We start from the raw sequence: 22,942 nt of genomic DNA, 5'->3' as shown, positions 1-22,942 counted from the left end.
TCTTAGTCCTAATAGAAATAGACTTTTATAGTTTTAAACCACCGATGTTGATAAGCACGTGTAAAAGCAGAACTCTGTGAATTGAAGGTTGCGAAACATAAAGTCATACTGTTTGTTATTTATTATTATTATGTTTTTCTCACTGATCATACTTTGTTGTTGTTGAATTTGTTTCAGGTTCTGCGGCTGGTGTTCAGACGACCATCAACACTTCCAGTTCACAGTGTCTAAGTACACTGATGACATACCCAACCACAGAGCGCTCTGCATGGACATGCTGTCCAGACTGTTCCCGCACAACACTAAACAAGAGCTGGTCAGTTCCTTATTAAATGGAACAGTTAAGTTTATCAAATAGAAATATTACATACACATGCTAGGGTAGGTCTTGGGTTGGAACATAGTAAAGTACACGTACTTCATCACCTCAATGCACACAAAAATAGAAAAATACTGACAGATGCTGAACATTTGTCCTGTAATAGATATAAAGAAATTGGTCAATTAACCAATCAGTTGATTGACAGAAGTTTCAAAATCTATTTTGATAATTGAGTAAATGTAATGTCTCAAGCAAAAGAGTTGAAAGTTTGCATGTTTATTAGAACTTTTCAAATGTAAAGATTTCCGATGACTTATGATGGTAAACTGAGTACCAAAGGGTTCTGAACTGATGGTCTGAGACAATTGTCAGTATTTTATAACAGTTTATTGTCTAAATGACTAATCAATTGATCGACCAAATTTTGGGCAGGGTAATAAAAAAGAAAAATTAATGTTCGTTGTAGCATCACTTTATTTATCCAGTGATGTTTTGCTGAGAGCAATGATCTCTTTTTTTAGGAGAGTCTTGTTTCTATTCCCACACTTACTGTTTCTCCTTTAAACCTGCCAGTGCGATCACAGTCTGATCTGGTGAATACTGAACAACTCAGGATTATGTGCCAAGGCAGAATTCATTTTGGATAAATTTTCCTCTCAGTCACTACTCCCGATTACTCTTTTAGTGTTTTTTCCATGACTGTGCTGCACACTAAACATATTCATACGTGGCCTTTTACATTCCAAATACATATTAAGGTGCAAACTTCCACCAACAGCCTCTAAATGTGCCCTCTGTCAGAGCAGCCCTGCAGTGAGTCCCAGGCTCCCTGATCAATATAGCTCCCTGAACAGACACGTAGAAAAGCCGGGACAATGATCCGCTCGGCGCGCTGCAGGATGTGCCGTGTCACCCACTGTGGACAATTCGCTCACGCCACCACCTAGCATTGCCATGACAACCGACAGGCCCTCGTTCCTCCCAAACCCGCACCCAGGGACCTGTCCTCATATCAGTTCCAGCTGGGTGCTGCTTTTAGAGCTGTGATCATTCAGCCTTGGGGGGGTTGCAAGGAGGAGAGATGTCTTTCTCCAAACTCCACACTTTCTCAGAACGCTCTGACTCCACCTTATTCAGCTATTTGTCATAATTAAGACAGCTTGTGTGCAGTGGATAATCAGTGTGAGCTAAAGATTGGTCTGCTGAAACCCTTCTTATTAAGTGCATAAATGCTATTAGAAAGCTTGATTTTTACACAGGCTTTTTGGCATGTTTTATATCTAATTCAGAATCAGGTTATGTAAGATCTTGATTAGTATCCAGTAAGCTCAAAGATTGTCCATTGGTTAAACTTAGCTTTCCCTTTGTGTAGCTCCATCAGAAATTGAAAGAAATATGTGTGATTGGCCACAGAGTGGCTTGGTCAAGTATTTCACATGGATTTGTTTTGGAAAAATATTATACATGGCTCCTCCAGACATATAGGTACATTGGAAATTCAATAGTTAACACTTGCAATTGAATTATGTTTCTTTGGAGTCAGCATCTTAGCTCTAGCTTTTCTTATGTTGGGTTTTCACTTCAGAGCGCTCAAGGGTGTTTCTATTCAAGCGGCAATATTTCGCTCTCCTGCCATTAGGTTCCATCTGTGAGCAATCATTTCAGGATGAAGGCATCATTTCTGCTGGTTTTGTCAGTCTTCTATAACAACATAGAAGGTGTAAGGCAGTGTAACAATTGAACAACCTTGGTGATAAATCAACTCCAATGTTCTCTGCAGTTTTTCATTTTCTTTCTGTGATCCTGGAGAGGACTCTCAGAAGAAAAGTAGAGCAGAGAGGGTTTGTTAGTGACGTTGACTTCGTTGGCTCTCTTTATCCCAAGACATTTGAAACAACTCATTTCTTGCAGCAGTTTGTTTGACCATGCACCTATCACTGACTCAGCAAAAAGCCTCTTTACTCCGTACGTAGCAGAGTGTGGATATGTTTTATGTGCTCCTTTTGCTGACATAAGGTACAACCAGTGTGTCGCTTTCACCACCAGGCGGTGGCCCTGCAGCTAGCTCTGAGTGTAGATCTCCCTCTGCTGGATGGGGCACTTTGTTGCCTATTATCTCATAACAAGGTGCCACAGAGCACCAGCAGGCTTTCCCTGTAATACCCTCATAATGGCAATACATAATAGAAATAATTCATACTTCTTTCTATTTCTGACTTTATCCGATCATTTGTATGTTGTCCTCTTTGTGCTGCTTGGTCCTCATGGAGACATCCAATGTGGATGCAGCCGCTGAACTGAGTGTTGTGACACTTGAAGTGAACCGTGGACAGAATGCTGCAGTGGCTAAAGTGCACGTCGTCCTGTGTGCAAACGGACACGGCTTGATGTGTGCAAACATGCAAGCACGTATGCTCAAACCTACAGTGGTTCCTTGCTTCAAAGCGAGCGTAGGCTGGTGAAGGAGAGGACAAGAGGACGTGAAGAATAAAGGCTGGCTCTTCCTCAACTTTGAAAGTTGTGCATTAATAAACAGGATTTGCTTGACTGCCTCTGGCACTTCTGTTCCGTTGGCAGGTCTGTCAGCTCACTCATTTTCAATAAAACCAGTCAGCCGTCTAATGCCTTCCCACCGTCAGTTAGCCACTATTAGCCCATAGATGAATATCATTCCCTGTGTTCCAATGAAGCAGCCAAGTGGTGCAGCCTCTGAGTACTGACACAATGATGAATAGCTACAGGCAGCCCTCACACAGAAAGGAACTGTTTTCCTCCAGGACATTTCACAGGCAGGAGAGAGGGACCATTTCATACACCAGCAGAGTTAGATCTGACATGGAGTTGTCCCTCTGGTCCTGCTGCCATTATTATAGACAGTATATCACGAAGGGGTGTTTGTGGATTTGTGGAAGCACATCATCAGTTTGGTGCAACATTATGTATAACACGGCCGAGTTGCCATTTCTGCTGCGGTACTTCAGTCTTACACACTGCGTTCATTATGTTTATCCTTCAATTTCCTTTCAATTTTGGCTGGTGATGATTTTTGTAGCGTATAACTGATGCACTTGACCAGTTGATACGTTCAGGAACGTCTTTGTGTCACCACACATGCAAACAAGGCCCGGTCCGTTCTCTTTGTTCTTCCAGATGGAACACAAACGTTTGTGGGACTTTCAGCGCTTCACCCAGGCGCAGCTGAGAGCAGTGACCCAGCAGTGGCAGCGAGACCAGGAGGAACTGCTGGCCAGAGCCCTGGTCACACTGCAGGAGGCCAATCATGCCCACCAGGAGGAGCTGGAGCTCCACAGAGACCGCCAGCACCAGCAGGACATCTGCTGGCACCTCAGAGAGAAGGTTCGTGTTCGTTATACACTTACAGGAGTTGTTGACACGTGTTTTAGGAACATTTTCAACTTTATGAGACAATTTTGTGTTGGCAATTATGCTACACTTCCCATTATAGACAGCAGATCTATAACCTTAATATTATACTCCTTTACTGCTCTCCAACTTACAGAGGAAGAACTCTCTGAAGTCTACTTTTCTACCGTTCTTATATTGTAAGGCACTCACATTTATTAGTGCTGACAGAATATTTCCAGTATGTAACATTAACTTAATGTCTTTTTCCTACATGCCTCTCAAACTATCCCACGTGTAGCTGTACTAGTGTGTGTGAAGGACTAGACAGGTAGCGGTGTCTGCCTGCCTGCTTGTGTACAGTGCAACTGCTGATGAGGCTGTATATTACGCCCGGCTGCCTGACAGCATCTCTGGCTTTAGCTGCCACTTGGGATGGGCTGTGAATGCAAACAAGCTGATAAGAATGGTCTTGCAGACATGAAGTCGCTGTCTCTGAGGTGCAAGTTCACAGTCACACAACAAACAAGTTAGTAATGTGAACAAATTCATGTGCTGTTAATGTTGTGCTGCATAAATTGAATTTGCTTTGCCTGTGTGTTTTAAAAAGAAGGTGCTCATGTCCTGTGGCTGTTTACGTGAGGCAGCGTGATGCATGAGGCAGGCTGGTGTGGGCCGACACCGCTGAGTCTTATTTTGTCACAAAACAGCACAGCAGTTGTTTTTGTGCTGTTGGTTTGCAGCTACAAAGTTCTCAGGTTTGTTTCCTGGAGATCTATGGATTTTGCGTATTGTCATTGCATTTATTAATCCTCTCTCCATTTATTTTGTGTTTTCAACCCTGTATTTCCATGGTCTAGACTCTTGTCCTGAAACATTGAGTTGTGGACATGTAATATACCTTTATTATGCAGGGAAAACAACCCATGTAAGGTCTATATTCATAGTTTTGGTTTGGTAGGTTAATTATTTGGAATTTTTGAAAGCATATTTACATCATAAACTACACATAGCCTACTGCTGGTACCTTCTCTTGGGTTCCCATGTTGGGACAATGGGAACAGAACAATACATGACAATCTTCATTCCCTCCCCTTCTTGCCTTGTCCAATAGAGGATTTTTTTTCTTCACATCTGTGTCACCCATGTTTCTGCAGGAATTAGAGTTAGTCCCACTTTAGTCTTAAGATTTACAATTTTATAATTGGCCGACAAATGTGTGTCAAAAAATTTGACTTAGATTTCCCCCCCAGTCTTTAATTTTAGTGATATCACAACTTGTGGACATAAATGCTTAAGATGAGACCTACAGCTCTCTGATTTACAGCTGCATACTTGATGTCTGACACCAAAGTGTCTCTTCCTAATCTGAAAACAAAGGCTGGACTGAAGGAAACACAGTTTGAATGTGGCCTGGCGATTGGTTATTTTTACAGGAGTGAAATATCAATGCCTCATCTTCAAGGAGAAAACTACTTTTCTCAAGGAGCAGCTACAATCTCCTATCTGCTAGTGCTAGCTAGGTTTTTCTAGGGGTTGATAGGAGTAGTTAGGGGTTGTTGTTGTTAGGAGTAGTTAGGGGTTGTTGTTGTTGTTAGGAGTAGTTAGGGGTTGTTGTTAGGAGTAGATCGGGGTTGTTGTTAGGAGTAGTTAGGGGTTGTTGTTAGGAGTAGATCGGGGTTGTTAGGAGTAGATCGGGGTTGTTGTTAGGAGTAGTTAGGGGTTGTTGTTAGGAGTAGATCGGGGTTGTTAGGAGTAGTTAGGGGTTGTTGTTAGGAGTAGATCGGGGTTGTTAGGAGTAGTTAGGGGTTGTTGTTAGGAGTAGATCGGGGTTGTTGTTAGGAGTAGTTAGGGGTTGTTGTTAGGAGTAGATTGGGGTTGTTGTTAGGAGTAGTTAGGGGTTGTTAGGAGTAGATTGGGGTTGTTGTTAGGAGTAGTTAGGGGTTGTTAGGAGTAGATCGGGGTTGTTAGGAGTAGATCGGGGTTGTTAGGAGTAGTTAGGGGTTGTTGTTAGGTGTAGATCGGGGTTGTTAGGAGTAGATCAGGGTTTCTTGGGGTTGTTTAGACTAGCTGGGAATAGGAATTACTAGGGGTTGTCAGGAATATATAGGGGTTTCTACAGACTGCGAGGGATTTTTAGGGTTAGGGCTTGCTATGGATTTCTTTAGGTTGTTATGAGTAGGCCTGGCGAGGGATTGCTCGGGGTTGCTCGGGGTATGGACAGACAGATGGACAACTCAAAAACATAGTGACTCTGGCCACAGTTGTTGCCAGCTGGTTGGCATAAACAAACATGTTTATAGTTTTTAGTTTGGGTAAGGACTGTGTGAAAAGATAATATTAAGGTAACGCTGGTAACTCCGTACCATCAACTATAAATGGAACGGCTTCTTTTGATAACTTACTTTTGGGCTGTGGGTTAGGAAAAGCCAGGGATAGCTTCTTCTGAGGGACAGTGCCTCTTGTGCTTGTCCATCCTCGCCACCTAAACACCTCCCAATACATGACCTCATCACTCAGCCCAATCCCTATCAAGATCAAGATGACAGTGAAAGTGCACCCCATTATGTAGTTCTCTTCTCACAGAAGAATAACTCAATAATTCAAGACAAAAAAAGATCTCATCTTACATTAACTTATTATTTCCCTATATTGTCATAATTATGAAAAACATCAACTTTACTGTATTTGCCACAGTGAAAGTCTTGTTTAATCTTTGACCCTTTAAAGTCATACACTCCTAGAACTTCCAACAAACCAGCAGCCTGCATACTCTTTCACTTAAACTAACTTAGTAAATCTTGTTGTGCAGGACTTCTTCTTGCTTTCATTATACAGCTAATTATTGTATCACTTTTAATTGGACTGTTTTCATTTTATTTTATGCTATGCTGTCATTTTCAATTGAAGGGGAATGATCACTTTACATTGAGCTCCGGCACAATCGTGGTACTTCAGATACATCTGCAATGACTGTGGCATAATTAAGTTGTTTAGGAAAAAAGGAAAAACGACATCAGAGGTATTTAAAATGATAAAATTGTTTATTGGAGAGAGCAGTGTGTTTCTGCAAGCTACTTTTTAATTATTTTTTAAAAGCAACAAAAGCCTTTAACTTTCAATATAAACCCACCGTAAAAGTTAAATTAAATGTGTCTGAATTAGACAAGCCCTTTTCTGAGTTTTGTTTTCATGGATCTCTGAGGCAATAAGAAAAATAAAATCACACAAACACACATTTCAATTCCCATTATTTTTCCACGTCCAGGTTTTTCATTCACGCAGTGAATGTGCACATATTTGAGTTTGTGTGGAGGCTCAGATGGCTGCCTGTTTGCACCCAATCTTTCTCTCCACCGCCTTTATCATCGCAGCACAGAGACACTGCAGCGAAACTAGATGGATTCTCCTCTTGTTGCATCTGCTTCTTCAACGCTTTGGTTTCTGCAGCTGCTCCCTCTGTTCCCAACACCTCTCCTGACTCTGCTGTGAGTCATTCCTGTTGTATTTAATGTAACGTGTGCTGTAATGTAGTAAACCACAGTGGCGCAATATAGCTTGCAGATCTCCTTTAAATGTATCAAAATATATATTTCATGTAGGACTCGGGTCATCATGATCTGTAATTAAGAGTTTAGCTTGCTTGCATTTTATAGGAGCATTTGAGCCCTTGTGAGTACCTCTGCATCAAAAAAGTGGAATTTGTTGAACTAAAATTCAAAAAATTTAAATAAAGTAAACTATTAGAGACCATTTTTCAACAGCTTACTGTAAAAACAGATTAATAAAAGAAAGGATCGCTGTGATGGTTCGTGTCATTTGAGGCAGTAAGTCGTAGTATTTACAGCACTAGCTGGGATTATGTAAATAAGCGTTCACGTCTCAGATGAGAACATTCGCAGGACGATTTCCGGTCAGTGCTTGTCTGAGGATGTGGGCTGCCGTCCCACCCAGACACTCCTCAGGGGGAAGTGTTAGTGGGAAGAAATGTAGGCCAATTGATTTCAAAGTTAGCTTTGACTCACACAGTCAAAGCTTTTGTCACACAGACCACAGTTTCTTCTTTCAGAAGATTCATCTGACTTTACTGATCATATGGCAGCTTTCAGAAGAAGCTGCAGAAGTGATTTAAAGGGTAACACTTCTACAAGTGTATTGGTGAAGGTGAAATGAAGTGGATGATCAAGGTAACTGGTTAACATGGATGATACATTGCTTTTTTCATTCCGTTTTATCACAGAAAGACAGACTCTTCTATTCAAATCATCAGCTGTTTGTTCTGCTCTATTCTGGCTGCTGTAATTAGCTGGTATTGTTCTCGGTGTTACTGTTCGTTCCAGGCTTTTATTCTGTCTTTGCTTTCATTTTACCTCCCGCTTATATCTCACTCCCAGGCATCTTTGATGAGTGATTGTGTTTTCCACATGAGTAAATAAAGCCTGGAGGGATGACAGATTGTTGCAACATGCTCAGGTGGGAAAGCGATGAGCAGGCCAACAGGACAAGCGACAGAATAGTCAAAAGGAGAATGATTTTCAGAAGATAGGAGGCTTTCTTTTATTGCAAAAGCTCATTTTTCATTTCCTGGTCTCCAGAGTTTTTTGCGAAATAAATAATACTGCTCCAAATTAATTTGTGTCTCGATTGTCTGTGTGCCCTTCCTGCAGTAATCAGGATGTTCTCATTGTGTGAGTGACTGTGACTGTCCAGTCCTTCAGGTGGCAGGATGGTCACACACTGTCTCAACTCTCTGAGGAGTCATCTGCTCATGTGGGATTTGTTTCTCTGCAAAGTGATGTACATATTTTCGACCTCAGGAAAATTCAAATTGCTGGGGAAATATAACAATAATTGCATGTTTCTCATCTCATAATGGACATTAGTTCTTCCCTACAAAGGTTCATTGATGTCACTCAGCAGTGGCCCCATGTACGGAGGAGTACAGCTACTTTCTCTCTTGTTTGCTGCTGTAATTCACAACAATGGTGATTTGCATTAGTTCATACTTATTCTCTTTCACTCATCTGTAGTATATCTAAGGTTTGTCATTTAATGAACTGCAATAGAAAGTCATGATGGCTGCTGCAACGTCCCCTGACAGAAGACATTTAACTGTACCGTTTTATTAACAATAGCTTTGAGCAGGCTGCAGTTCGCAGATAAAAAGACGATCAGTCTTTTGTTATTCTGACATCTCGGCAGTCTTTTTTTGGGCTACTATGAAAAAGGATGGTGTCCCATTTCCTTTTGAATTCACACAAAATGAGATTTCTGTGACAAATTACTATAGACTGTACATAATGACCATTTTACTCTCTTTGGGCTCCCTGAAATGCCTCTTCATCACTGCGCAACAAAAAAGTCAGACAAAATACATTTAGTGGTTTTTGGAAGTTTTAAAGATACATGTCAGATTATTTTGTGATTTTATGTGATCTCATGCTGCAAATGAGCTCTTGAATTTTTGTTCCATCAGACTATGGAAAAAAACATTGACAGTGTTATCTGTCACATGCTTGTATATCTTTAAAAAATATATGGTCTTCACACTCACCCACCGGGTTGTTTACACTTGCCACCTCTCATAGTTTCCAGCATAAAACATGCAGATATCATATCTGGGACAGCGTGGACTTTGATGGATGGTTTCATTATATGTGCTTGTTTTTCTGTCTTTTTAAGGAAAAACAAGGCAATTTGATTTGATGGTCTCCTCCGATTCCATAGATTGAGAGCATTTATTAAACTTAATTGCTACTGACTGGTGCAGATATAAAAATATTCTTTTAAAAATGGATATTTTTGAAATGCCAACTTTTGAGACAAGACAGGAAATAAGGAGGGGGAGAGGATGGGTTACATACAGTAAACGTTAGATTTACTTGCATCTTACAGCCCTGACCCACCGGGATGCTTCTACATATGGGCAACTCAAAGTGTATTTAAACCCTTTTTATGCTATGTATGAACAAAAACATGAAAGATATATATAGATATATACTGTACTGTATATACTGTGCATTTTATATTTTATATTTAATATTTAATATTTTTACTGCTATTTTATTGCTTTCTATTATTCTATTATTATCTATTGCTTCCTGTATGCTGCTGTAGCGGGAAAAAAAATTCCCCTCAGGGATTAATAAAGTAACTACCTATCCTAACCTAACCTAACCTAAGACTTCAATGCAAAAACACTCATAGACTTACTGTTAACATTGATCATGTCTCGTAATTTTAAGGTTTGTTTTATACAGTACTTTTTTTAAAGGCCAATAATAAAGTAATAGTGCAAGAAAAGATGCCCACTTTTATCAGGCATCTTGTTCAGCTATACTGAAAGTGGAGTTCCCTGGTGTTTCTGTGGGTCTCTTGTTTTTCTTGAGTGAACACAGTCATTGAAATCATTACTGTGACCTTTCACAGTCATAGCATTACACCAATGAGAAACATAGAACAGAGATACTGACTAAATACTGTCACTACCATTCATTATTCACTCACCGCTCACAGTCACTACTTTTGGAGTTAAGCCTCCCAATATGTAAATTAAATATTGAACAAAGTTTCAGTAAAAATGAGCCACTAAATGTCTGCATTAATGAATATTTACATTTCTAAAGAGGAACTGTGTTGTATCTCCACCTTCAACTCTGTTAAATTGAGCTAGATGAGAGACTGGATTGTTTTAAATCCTCTCTCAAACACACAGCTGCTGCTTTTGACCTGATGACTGATGATACTGCTGGTGCTAATGTGCGTGTGACCATGTTAATTTGCAGTTTATTCCTGTGGGGATTCCTCAGCTTTCCTCCGATAGATCTGTAAATCTGCCTGCTTGGTCGGAATGCAACACTTCAACACCCTGAACGCCACGGAGAGGCATAACGAACCTGTCACTCACTCCTCAGCCAAGCTGTGTGTGTGCGTGTGTGTGTGTGTGTGTGTGTGTGTGTGTGTGTGTGTGTGTGTGTGTGTGTGTGTGTGTGTGTGTGTGTGTGTGTGTGTGTGTGTGTGTGTGTGTGTGTGTGTGTGTGTGTGTGTGTGTGTGTGTGAGAAAAGTTTAGACCGTTTTCCTTCCAGATATCTCGCTGGGCGGGGGAAGATTAATTTCTCTGCCAACACAACACCCCCAATTTTAGAGAAAGTAATATTTGTCCATGTTTTGTCAAGATGTTGTAGCTCTATGTTTAGTACTCACCATATTTTCAGACACATTTAAATGTGGCTTAAACACAATCTTAAATTCATGAAAGCTCGTCAGCCTCAGTTGGAGAAGAACAAAGATCGATCATCATCAAGTTGCTTTCTGGAACAGATGTTGTTGAGATAGTTTTACTTTGTAAACGCTCAAAACCTTTATTTAACTCTGGATGGGCATCTTGGTAAAAACGTGCATTTCCTAGAAATATCAGACCTGCATGGTGAATAAAGATGGCTCACTCTGTCGGGACAAACACAGGCTCTGTGATCCAGTGGCCGGTCGGGTCCCGACACCTCTTCTTGTGATCCAGTGGCCGGTCGGGTCCCGACACCTCTTCTTGTGATCCAGTGGCCGGTCGGGTCCCGACACCTCTTCTTGTGATCCAGTGGCCGGTCGGGTCCCGACACCTCTTCTGGAGTTCATGTCACTCGTTGGCAGCTGGTTGTCTCCCTGTGAGTAATTCTTTCAAAACAGCTGCTGATGGACAATAATGTGTTTCTCCCTGGTGTGTATTTGCACGTGTTTGCAGCTGCAGCAGTGGCGGGCCCAGCAGGAGGAGGTGGCTAAGCTGGAGGCAGCTATAGCAACTCGACGACAGGAGGAGGAGGAGGCGAAGTTCAAGAGGGAGCAGGAGAAGGAGGCCGCCGTCAGGTCGCAGCAGAAAGAAAAAGTAACACTTCTTCTTCACTTCCATCACAATGACTGTTGGACTTCCTTCAGCACTTTATGAGACGTGTTCACAGAAATCTGTGTTTCACTCGCTCGTGCGATTCCATTTCTTATATTTTAAGGTATCTATGTGTTACCAGGAAGAAAATGGTTGCACACAACTTTTGTAAAATCATATTATGATCTATATAATATGATTTATGATTTAAATAATACATTAGTGCATAAGACATTTCCATGCACACTGTACAGTAGATATATTACAGCATGTATTCTTCACTAGATGATAGATGTTATTTTTTCCTGAGCTCTCGAGATCCATCACTTATTTTGTGCATACAAGTTTATTGTCTTGTGTAAGAAGGGAAAAAAAGACAATGAATTTTTGTGCTCCATTATCATGCAGCCTGCCTACTTGAGATGCACACAGCCACCTCACAACGGAGGGAACTTGGTCAATCAAAACCCAGCGGCTGTCCACAGCAGGAGTGATCGACCGAGTGTTTTAACAGACAGAAGGCTGAGATATGTTTGGTTGATGATGGATGTTTATGGCGTGCCAAAAATAAAAACAGATATCATATTGGCAGCTTGATCTCACGGTGCACAGATAGCAATGATTACACAGAAAATACAGTACAACATTTTATTTGATGTCCCGAAACCGTTTGGAGTTTGTACGGAAAGGAAGAAATATGGCTCACTGTCCACTGAACAAACACTAATAGTTCTTGTAGGCTGTTTTATAGAAGCATGGGAAATGTTATGGGGCTGTCCCACACCTGTCAAGACTTGTAAATAACTTGTTTTTTCTTTAGGTAAAAAGAAAAACATATATGGTATTTTTTAGCCTTACGGAGCGCTGTATAAAATAAAACCATAAACCATCAAATAAAGCCATAGTTTCAGCAGCAAAGGCTTTTTGATATATGCAGTGAATTGATGAAATTTCACTGCCTTCAAGTTCTATTTGTGGCTTCAATGTCTGAAGGATTCAATTGTGGGATTTTAAATTGAAAGCATATATTGTTACAATTATCTTGATATTTTTGCTTGTTCATTTTTGTTATTGAACCCACAGGTGCGACAGCATCCGAATGTGTGTGTGTTTGAGTGGTTAATCATCTCTCTCCTCGGGGGTCTGCTCGGAGACTATAGGCAACTTGAGACACTTTCTGATTAATGAGCACATTTAGGCCTCATTGGATTCCATATAATTCAGCACAATAGTCTGGCAGACATTGAAATATCATCTCATTCTCTTTATTTACATTTATCTGATTCCCGCTTCATCTCAATCAATAGGACATGATGATCCTCGGAGATCTTCGGGAGTGTGGGTCGTATTCTTGTTAACTTTTTGTCTTTATTCTTGGTTGTTTTGTTTCCCCAGGTCAGACAGTTTTATTTAAAGCAGCAGAAGAGGAGGGAGGTGCTGCAGCAGAGGGATCAAGAGAGACTTTCTCATCTGAGGAGCGTCATGGAAGAACAGGCACAGCGAGATAAGCAGAGGTGAGTGTTGCATCATGGGACCTTGACTTTTCAGTGCTGCCTAGTGCATCACAGTGATTAAAAGACCATCCAGAAACCTAAAGAAAATGTTATTTCCTGATAGTAAAACTTGTATTTACCTTTTTTTCTTTTGGCCTTACAATCACAGGCATATACAGTACAGTATGGAGGAGTCCAAAAGTCTCAGACCACTGGTGAAGATGTGTCTATATTTCATATTTTAAAATAGCCTTTGTTATCGCAGCAGGATGTTCCAATGTTTCAAAGAGCTTCGTGTGATGTCAGGAATGCTCAGTTGTCTATTTATTCAATAGGGTTGATGTCAGGTGACTGTGGAGGAAAGCCCACCGCACTCCACACTCCGTAGTCTGCTTTGGTTTTGAAGTAGTTCTTCCAAAGCTTTGATTAGATTTAGATTTGGACTTTATTAATCCCACAGTGGGGAAATTTGGTCGTCACAGCAGCATAGAAAAACAGAAGGTGCACACAATATGAACATTTTTACAAATACGTATAAGACATTAGTGTTTTTTTTTCTGCAGTTTTTCATGTTCTTGACCCTCTATCAGTCCACTTTGCTTGTTGATGCTGCAGAGGGATGAACCAACACTTTGACAAATGTCTGAATGCTCATTGTCGTTCCAAACGTTGTACATAGAATATCCACCTACTATGCAGCCTGTATAAAACTTAAAAATAAGTATAAATAAAGTAATAAATTGCACTTTAAGTATGCTGTAATATTTATTGCTGAATCAAAAATATAATAGTCATCAGAAGTTTGATTTCAGCTTCTCGGATTAGAAAAATTCTGTGAAAACAAAGCAAACGTCCAGCGGCAGTGGAGATGTCCCTCCTCCGTGACCACATCCAGACACAGTCACTGGTGCTGCTGGATCTGCTCTTTAAACTATCAAGCCCAAAGCCTGATGTTAAATTACTGCTGAAACACGGAAGATTGTGCCTTCAAAACCTCTCCTGCACAGAGACGAGCGTTAATATCATACAATATACAGTAATGATGTTGACTTTGGTTGTGAGAACTAGACTCTGGCAGGAATGAGAACAGGAATCATGGGCCCTGAGAAAGAGATCACAACAGATGATAAGAGAGAATCTCTCCTCTGGCATAAAACCCTCCACGGCCGGAGGCCTGCTGTGTCAGCAGCGTTAGGTTGATGGTGGCTGTGGTGGAGGCAGAAAAAGGGCTGTTTAGGTCTGATGTCCACAACCTCTCTGCTCCCTCCAGGGTGCACTTTCGGGCAGATGTGTTGGAGCAGCGAAGGATGGAGAGGGAGGTCCGGGAGCTGGAGCGGCAAAAGGAAGACCAAGAGAGACAGAACCGTCTGGAAGCTCTCAGAAACCAGGTGGATCATTATCTGGTCTTAACACATCCAATCACTCCGATTAGTTCTGTCAGCTGAAGTAACTCACAAGAGAAGAATCGGACTCATCCTTATCTGAGTGAAGGCGTCGCTGCTACTCTATGGCAGTCAGTTAGAAGACAATTGTGTGTAATCAATGCATTTAATGTTGTCTTCTTCTTTATCTGAGGTTGCGGTGGTGGCAGAAGCTGACCCAGAGAGGATGATGGCAGATACAGAAGCTTGGAGGAGTCGACACCTGAATGTGAAGGAGTCTGAGCTCCAGAAGCCTCTCTACAGTATTAACACGTACACAGACACACAGGTGAGGCAGGATAACATCTACCCTCCTGTAACCTTCACCTTGTGTTTGTAAGATTGCAAAGACTCTGCAGCTGCATGAACATTTGCCCTGATTTTCCTTATCTATGCTTTGTGTATATTGCACCTATAAAACTCATTCCCTGGTCATATTCGGTCGTTTATGTTTCGTTTCATCTCGACTGACCGCTGACCCATGCAGTGTGGTCAAATTATGCAATCTGGGAGGCTGGTCAAACAGTGTTTGTCCTCATTTCAGCGCAGGCTTCAACCCGAGGCCACCAAGTCAATATATGAGCTGTAGAGTGCGTGTGTGTTTTGTTATCACTGTAGAGAAGAAGTTCGAATTTGTGGTTATTGTGCAACACAGATAATAACTAATGATTGTAAAACAGTGAGATCTTCTCCTCCAGGACCAAACCGTGAAGAATTAGTGATTAACCTCATTTCAAGTGTTAAATGTGTAGTGAACCATGACAACAAACAACGGTAATGTGCCGGGTGTAATCTAACATAAAACAGCAGGAAATGTTTTATTGACCTTTAGGTTTTTTTTCTATCTGTTTTCCAGATTGTGTCTGATCCCAGAGTGCGTGTTGAGCAGGCGCTGCGGGAGGCTGGACTGCACCACAGCCAGTACGCCAAGGAGCTGCTGTCTGTTATCAAACCCCTCAAACCACCTCGACGAGACACAGCATCCGGATTTAAACTGTGACGGAGGTTTTGTTTGGATTCACATTTTTATTAAGTCCAACCAAACTGTTCTGCATTTTGCACATAAATTCTAAAGTTGAAGTATAAGACTCCTTTTAACAGCTCATGTTGTTTGCCGCAACAGCTGCTGTACTTTCCAAGTACCTTTATAATTCAATAAGTATTGACCACCAAGTGACAGAGTGCAATTGCTATTATTGATTTTTAATGTAGATTATATACTAGCACCTCATGAGCAATACAGTATGATACAGCATCTCTGAGAATGACATTTACATCAAACAACAGCAAAAAAATAAATCTCTCAGTTAAGAATCAAGTTATTTACTGACTGCTGACATCAGGGTTTTATTACACGTACAAACGTGTATGACAGACGCTGCTAAGTGTGAGTTTGTCTCTGAGTATCAAGTAACACATTTAATGCTGAAATACGTCACGTCATGAGACAAATTACTCAAGAAAAATTATGTTTTTTCATCTAGAAAGCTTGTAGGAAGACAAACCTGAAAAACCAGAAGCCAGTGACTGACTGCAAATCTCTACAAGTAGTGGACATTTTTATTCCGATCATTCAACATGTTCAATTCGTTTCTGAATAAACAACAAACATCCCATCTGGATTTAGAATAATCTGGATTTCTATTAGATTTGTATTCACAGCTAAAATGATTATTGTCTGTAAGTTGCAGTCTTGGCAGAGAAAAACATACAGAACACATTATTTTGAATTTTTTTTTATTATCTCACATTTATCAAAGCATTAAATATCAAAAGATACAATAGATACATATGCAACATGCTTAATATTTGAGCCTCATCAAGTTAATCATAACGTGCAACTTTTAAATAAGTGTCTAATTCACATATCAACATGTTAAGTGCAGTATACTTAGTGTACATATCCACATATCAGTCAAAGCTATCTACAGTCTTTTAAGGAGGCTGGGGTGTCAGACAATATGTCCCAGGCGTTTCTTGATGAAGTGGGACACCAGGACTTGAGGTCTCTGCTGGTACTCCACCAGAACGTCGTGAGGGGAGGTGATCTGGTCTCCTTCAAAGCGGTTCAGCAGTGTAACACAGACCACAGCCGCTGGAGAGGAAAAGGGAGATGATCAGTGTTACTACATGCTAATTTACTTGGTCATCATGTTGGACATGATTGGTCAAAACACAAGTCAGTAGAAACAAGACACACATATCTATCTATCTATTCCGTACAGCGCAGGTCTCTATGGACCAATATGGAAGCAGGCTAATTGAAAGAAGTATCTGTACAGCCGTCAGTGAGGCGGACAGAGTTCAACATACGTAACAAAATACCTTTGACGTTGCAGACACGGCACATAGCAGCAAAAACTGTGGACTCCATTTCAATATTCCTCACTCCGGCCTCATGAGCGCTCCTCAGATACTCCAGTTTTTCTTCATGAGAGAAGGAGCAGAGAGCTCCGTCAAGTCGGCCTTGACCTACAGAGACAAAGAACAGGATCTGTCAGCACATAACGAGCACAAGTGGCCTTACAAGTAAATGATGCGTAAAAAAACAAGAACATCTGCAGGAGCTGCTGTTTGATACTGTACCTTCATAGAAGTCATGGGTGCACATGGTGTTTCCAATCACTGCAGGAAAGTTCTGAAGCTCGGAGGAGCACTGCAGAAGCTCACTGGCCACTCCCTCGTCCAGCTCAGTGCTCCTGGTGATAACTTTACCCAGAACCACCTGCTCAAACTGGGGGCGGAAAGAGTAGTCCACAGCTTTATCTGTGATCACCACGGTGCCTGGAGCCAGACCTGGAGACCACAGGGCAGCGTTGAGGACTACGTTAATGTTCACTGTGTGTAAAACTTTCTGTCACCTCCAAAACCAAAAAGGATGTTCTTACCGACTCCACCAGACGTTCCCAGGCGAATCAAGACCACGTCACGGCACTGAGCGTGGTGCAGCAGTTTGATGAGCTCATGAAGCATGATGGAGATGGAGGGGACACCCATTCCATGCTGGAATATACACAATGGATTGAAATGATTTTATACTTATTACTTACACCAATATTTCAAGAAGTCTACAAGAAGAGTATCCTGTGAATTAGGGAACACTTACACTGACGGAGAGCACCGGTCCCACTTTGTACATGCAGTAGCGATCAGTTCCCTCACAGATATCTCGGACTTCTTCTGGGTTTCCGGGCAGGTTCAGCTCCTCGTGGATGAACTGGGCGAAAGCCTTCATTCGATTTGCGCTTCCACCGACACACACAAACTGGGAAACGGAGAAAGACGGAGGATTAGTGATCCGTTTTCTGGCTCTTACAAAATCATTTTCTTTTTAACTGGCCTTATTTGACCAACCTTAATGTCCCCAAACATTTCTGGGAGGTTGTGAGTCTTGGTGCTCAAGCTGAAGTGGTAGAGAATGTCCTCCTCCATGGTGTCCAAATAGGGATTTTTCACTTGGACCTTTTGTCTGAGAGCATTTTATAGCAATTTAGTACTTGAATAGAAGTGAAATCAAAATGTGGGCTAAGTTCATGTTAAATGGACTATTAAACACAATTACATAAGCTGTATGTTGAAGAAAAAGTCTGTATTGAAGACAAACAACAAGAAAAACCAGTTGATCCTTACTTGATGTACTCATTGCAGTCCTTCCCCAGACAGTTGAGAAGAATCAGGGCCATGGCTGCAGGAGACGCTTCCAAAATCAAGTTGAAATATCTTCAAAAGTTGCTGTAAAAGTATCGTAAGTTCTTGTGTCTGTTTTTCAGAACTGATATAGTGTTGACCTCTGACCTTGCCACTGATTGGTTCCAAAAAGAGGAGTAGCAGCCCCAAACAAACCGATTGGCTCGGTTCCAGAGCGTCAACATACCCTTAAAAAGGAAGCCATGACAGCTGCAATGAAAACAAGCTGTGATGGACTGACATCAGAACAGGGAGATGACCTCTGACCCTGGTGGGGAACACATCAAAACAGGAACTCCTTGTGTGGATGTAAAACCAACAGAAACTCTGCTCCTCCAGCCTCACAGCAAATACTGCTTTGGTTCATAAGACAAAGTAAAAAAAGAAAGATTTTGAAACCTTGTGAATTGTTTTAAATTTATTTGAATCATCAAACTTTTCTTGTGAGAAGTTGCAGTTACAAACAGCAAAAAAGAAGAAACACAGGAGATCACTGGCGCTTCTTTCTGTTGGAGATGCAGTTAATGTGGCGCCACTAACGGGCACAATAAATAAAAGGACCTGGCTTGATTTCAGCGAAGCACTTTCCCACTTAAATACATCTCACATAACAAAACAATTGAAAATAAGTAAATGGTTTGATGTGGCTCCGCATGAAGGAGTAAAGAAATAAATGTCAGAGGAAAGGATGGCAACTATTCCTGTTGGAAACATGTGAATTTGCACATCCTTTTCTCCTGGTGGTCCTCCAACCTGTTGACATGGAAATATATAAGAGCATTATTCAACTCATCATTATCACATAACTCACCTCGATTTAAACATTGTGCCATCAAGAAGCATCAGAAATGCTTGATGGCTGAACTCTTCACATTTCACATGTCAGATTGTGTCGCCATCATCTCGTGGAGGTTTCATCATGTCTGACTGCAGCAGCCTTCATATGTTCTTATTGTAGTCGAGGTGCAAGTTGAAAGCATATCGATGAAAACGGACCTGGAAAAGTGTTGCTCAAGGATGCACTACTTACTGGAGACGTCACTGTGGCGGTTTGGTGTCTTCTACATAACCGAAGCTCAGCAGCTTCGACATGTCGACGGAAGCTGGTTTCTTGTCAAAGACACTGAAAGAACATCAAACACATGAAGTCCAAATGTGATGGAAACATCATTTTGAGCTTTTTCAGTGGAACATTGGTCTTTACAGATACAGATGATATAATGATATCACAGTTTGTCATTGCCACAAAGGGCTGGGTAATATATTGATATTGTGATATAAAAGTAGATGCCGTCTTAGAATTTAAATACCATAATATGGTAATATGGCATGAAGGTTATCATTTCCTGGTTTTAAAGGCTGCATTACATTAAAGTGATGTCATTTTCTAAACTTAACAGACTGTTTGTTCTACGTGTTCTGTTATTCCCCCCCCACCCCCCATTATACCCACATTACTGATGATTTTTCATCAACAATGTCATTGTGTAAATACCTTGTTTCAACGTTGAGGTGTTTGGTCCAAAGTGAAGTGATATTTGAATGTGTTCTTAGTGTCTGTTAGATTAAGACGACAGTGGACATGTTCAAACCTTAAACGTGGACCCGTCCGACTCTCTGGCCACTTATTACAAAAGTATTCTTTCTAAATGTGCACAAAGTTCACACTTTGTATTTGCAGTTGCCAGATTTCTCTTTACTGTGCAACAAACAAACAACTCTTTAGAAATGATCCATCTAAACAAGTCACTGACTCACATTCAGCTTTTAACACCTTTTTTCTTAAGATGGAGCAGAAGTTCTTATTATAGACTCTATTGTCAGGAAACGTCTGGATGCTCTGTTAAATTCACTGTCTTCCTCTGAGACTTTATAGCTGACAGTAAGAAAATTCTTGCAATAAATTGAATAGTTCTGGGAAAAGGTGAAATAATCTCTCCACATTTATAAGTTTGCTTGTTTTGACAAATGTGATTTTAGATCAAAAATGTTGAGCAGGTCCTTTGTGGACAAACAGTATCTTGTCTCTAGCATCTTGTCTCTTGATTATTTGGTGTTTTTGACAAGTCAATGACATTTCCCCGATGTACACTGAACACAGCACCGATCAGCTGAGCCAAAGCAAATAGTAAACATCCACATTTGTCCAGAAGCCCATTGCTCTCCGTGCTGTTTTGTGTGGACAGACTGTGCAGCCAGCCACCAGCATTTCTGCTTAGTCATCACAACACAGAAACATATGGAGTAGAATTTACGTAACATCCTCACAAACAGATTAAAACAATTGTTTAAAAAGGTTTTTCAGCCATTTATCTTACGTGTTGTAATGCTAATAACAGGAGAATTACACCAATGAAAAAGACTGTAACAAACAACCACCCTGCAGATTACGAAACACGCAGTTACAGTCGTCATAGCAAACAACAGTCAGGACAGGTTCACCTCTATCACAGTCACATCGTCATTCCTATATTGAAACAGGTTTTTCTTGCTATAAGGGACAAAATTGACACTGTAATACATCCAAATCTGGTTTTAGCACTTAGTCTTTTTAAACACGAACAATATTACAACTACATTATATTTCCCTCTTTGTGTTTCTCTGTTGAGCTGCATTGGAAAAATAAGGAAATTCACACTGACAAGACCGTAACTGTACTTTAACTTTGTAATCAACTTCTTTTGTCCTGCTCTGGTGGCTGAAACCAGAGAACACGGACTGCAGACGTGATCCCACATCACTCACAATCAGACTGTCGTAGTAACGGTTAATGGCCAGCGGGAACAGGAGGAACAATTTCAGAAAACAAATACTGTCACAGTGTACATATGTGCACCTGACTGTTGTTTTAAAATGAGAAAAATAGCCTTATGAAGAGCCACTGGGTATAGATATGGTTCATTAAGTTCATTATCTATGACAATAGAATAATTGGTTAGTACATAGGACTTTAAAGACCATGCACTTCTTTCATTCAGTTCCTTCCAGTCATTGTAACTGACCTGGTTTGAACTATTCTGTTTCTGGGAGTAAACACTTAGTTTATATTCTGAAACAGCCCTTAAACTAAATATCCTACAGAACAGCACCATCTTGTGGCCACATGTACTTACATCCTCTTGAATTTGTTGGCCTCCTGATATTGACTGGATGTCTGCAATTTCTCCATCTGGCTGCCATCAACATGGATGTTGTCCTGATCATAAAAGAACACAAAACAAAGTCACAGTGTGTGATGGTTATTTTGTGAATACATTTTTTTCCATCTCTTTCTGCAGCATGTTAGTATTTTGCTCTCGTTGTGAGTGTAAATCATTGACAAACAGGTACCTGAACCACGTTGTAGGGCTGTTTGATCAAGTAACAATTACATTAAGTGTTACATTACAGCATCACTAATAGTCCTTCAATTTGTCTGAAACTGTGGGGTCATCACATAATAAAACAACAGTGTTATTACGGCGGCTGACATGGCTAAATTACTTTCTAAATGACTTCATCATTTCTGTGTTTACCTTCTGTTTTCCATTGCTGCTGAGATGATCCCTCTGCAGGGCAGACACGTCCGTCCCAAAGGGAGGCTTTAGTGGTTGAAAAGCTCCCGGGTTTTTCTTCTCCTCACTGTTAATTAGACAGTTGGAAAAAAACAAAACGGGGACATTAAATGACAGCTTGAACAGATAAACAAGATTACATGCAAATCTGTCCTCTATTGGCAGAAATAGAGTTGTAGCATTAGTATGAATACTGTGGTGGTACTGGGAATGGTAGTATGTTATCAGCAGTATAGTACTGAGTATTAGTGCCAGTGACGGGTGTGGGAGTATTTTTAGTCACAAACTTATACAGTGCATCCGGAAAGTATTCACAGCGCTTCACTTATTCCACATTTTGTTATATTACAGCTTTATTCCAAAATGGATTAAATTCATTTTTTCCTCAACATTGTACACACAATATCCCATAATGATAAAGTGAAAATAGTTTGTTGAAAATTTTTGCAAATCTATTAAAAATAAAGAATGAAAATATAACACGTACTTAAGTATTCACAGCCTTTGCTCAACACTTTGTTGAAGCACCTTTGGCAGAAATTACAGCCTCAAGTCTTTTTGAGTATGATGCTATAAGCTTGTCTCCTATTCTTGGACAGTTTCTCCCGTTCTTCTTTACAGGACCTCTGAAGCTCCATCAGGTTGGATGGGGAGCGTCGGTGCTCAGACATCTTCAGATCTCTCCAGAGATGTTCAATCGGGTTCATGTCTGGGCTCTGGGTGGGCCACTGAAAGACATTCACAGAGTTGTCCCGAAGACATTCCTTTGTTATCTTGGCTGTGTGCTTCGGGTCGTTGTCCTGTTGGAAGATGAACCTTCGCCCCAGTCTGAGGTCCAGAGCGCTCTGGAGAAGGTTTTCATCAAGGATGTCTCTGTACATCGCTGCATTCATCTTTCCCTCCATCCTGACTAGTCTCCCAGTTCCTGCTGCTGAAAAACATCCCCACAGCATGATGCTGCCGCCACCATGCTTCACCGTAGAGATGGTATTGGCCAGGTGATGAGCGCTGCCTGGTTTCCTCCAAACATGACGCTTGGCATTCAGGCCAAAGAGTTCAATCTTTGTTTCATCAGACCAGAGAATTTAGTTTCTCCTGGTCTGACAGTCCTTCAGGTGCCTTTTGGTAAACTCCAGGTGGGCTGTCATGAGCCTTTTACTGAGGAGTGTCTTCTGTCTGTCCACTCTACCATACAGGCCTGCTGGGTGGAGTGCTGCAGAGATGGTT

At 41.0% G+C, this 22,942-nt stretch overlaps 3 protein-coding genes across 4 annotated transcripts in view; 1 reads left to right on the top strand and 2 right to left on the bottom strand.

The window, feature by feature from the left end:
• Positions 1-15,678, top strand: part of LOC138623140 (coiled-coil domain-containing protein 148-like) — a 30,614-nt gene extending 14,936 nt beyond the window's left edge. Inside the window, exons 9-15 of the mRNA XM_069702450.1 lie at positions 178-316; positions 3,473-3,679; positions 11,422-11,562; positions 12,955-13,073; positions 14,323-14,440; positions 14,628-14,762; positions 15,330-15,678. Coding sequence (XP_069558551.1) covers positions 178-316; positions 3,473-3,679; positions 11,422-11,562; positions 12,955-13,073; positions 14,323-14,440; positions 14,628-14,762; positions 15,330-15,473 — 1,003 coding nt within the window. The 3' untranslated portion in view covers positions 15,474-15,678. The remainder of the gene's footprint in view (positions 1-177; positions 317-3,472; positions 3,680-11,421; positions 11,563-12,954; positions 13,074-14,322; positions 14,441-14,627; positions 14,763-15,329) is intronic.
• A 747-nt stretch (positions 15,679-16,425) lies between these two features.
• Positions 16,426-18,485, bottom strand: upp2 (uridine phosphorylase 2). 2 transcript variants are annotated; one of them, XM_069702458.1, is made up of 9 exons: positions 18,421-18,485; positions 18,269-18,370; positions 18,104-18,205; positions 17,828-17,942; positions 17,580-17,738; positions 17,362-17,476; positions 17,060-17,269; positions 16,799-16,945; positions 16,426-16,568 (listed from the first exon to the last, which is right to left on the bottom strand). In XM_069702458.1, the coding sequence occupies exons 3-9, from the start codon at positions 18,154-18,156 to the stop codon at positions 16,426-16,428; spliced, it is 942 nt and encodes a 313-aa protein (XP_069558559.1). In that variant the 5' UTR covers positions 18,157-18,205; positions 18,269-18,370; positions 18,421-18,485. The 2 variants fall into 2 exon arrangements, with proteins under 2 accessions (XP_069558559.1, XP_069558558.1); XM_069702457.1 differs by lacking the exon at positions 18,421-18,485 and having other exon boundaries at positions 18,269-18,382.
• A 69-nt stretch (positions 18,486-18,554) lies between these two features.
• The window catches only part of LOC138623144 (uncharacterized protein C7orf57-like), an 11,484-nt gene continuing 7,096 nt past the window's right edge, over positions 18,555-22,942 (bottom strand). The window contains exons 5-7 of the mRNA XM_069702459.1: positions 21,677-21,782; positions 21,275-21,357; positions 18,555-19,283 (exon numbers count right to left, since the gene is read on the bottom strand). Of these exons, the coding sequence (XP_069558560.1) occupies positions 19,199-19,283; positions 21,275-21,357; positions 21,677-21,782 (274 nt within the window). The 3' untranslated portion in view covers positions 18,555-19,198. The remainder of the gene's footprint in view (positions 19,284-21,274; positions 21,358-21,676; positions 21,783-22,942) is intronic.

Source organism: Brachyistius frenatus, unplaced genomic scaffold (assembly GCF_029030835.1).
Source record: "Brachyistius frenatus isolate BFR_SWC_R1_liver_20210118 unplaced genomic scaffold, ASM2903083v1 Contig_42, whole genome shotgun sequence".
NCBI lineage: Eukaryota > Metazoa > Chordata > Actinopteri > Embiotocidae > Brachyistius > Brachyistius frenatus.
Note: the sequence above shows the minus strand (reverse complement) of the source record. Positions and strands in the feature narration are given on the sequence as shown.

Excerpts from the sequence above, each read along its gene's own strand:
- upp2 (XM_069702458.1), bottom strand. The coding sequence starts at position 18,156 with ATGGCCCTGATTCTTCTCAACTGTCTGGGGAAGGACTGCAATGAGTAC. Across the intron at positions 17,943-18,103 it reads GACTGCAATGAGTACATCAA|ACAAAAGGTCCAAGTGAAAA; the intron begins GTAAGGATCAAC and ends AAATGCTCTCAG. Across the intron at positions 17,739-17,827 it reads AAATGTTTGGGGACATTAAG|TTTGTGTGTGTCGGTGGAAG; the intron begins GTTGGTCAAATA and ends TCCGTTTCCCAG.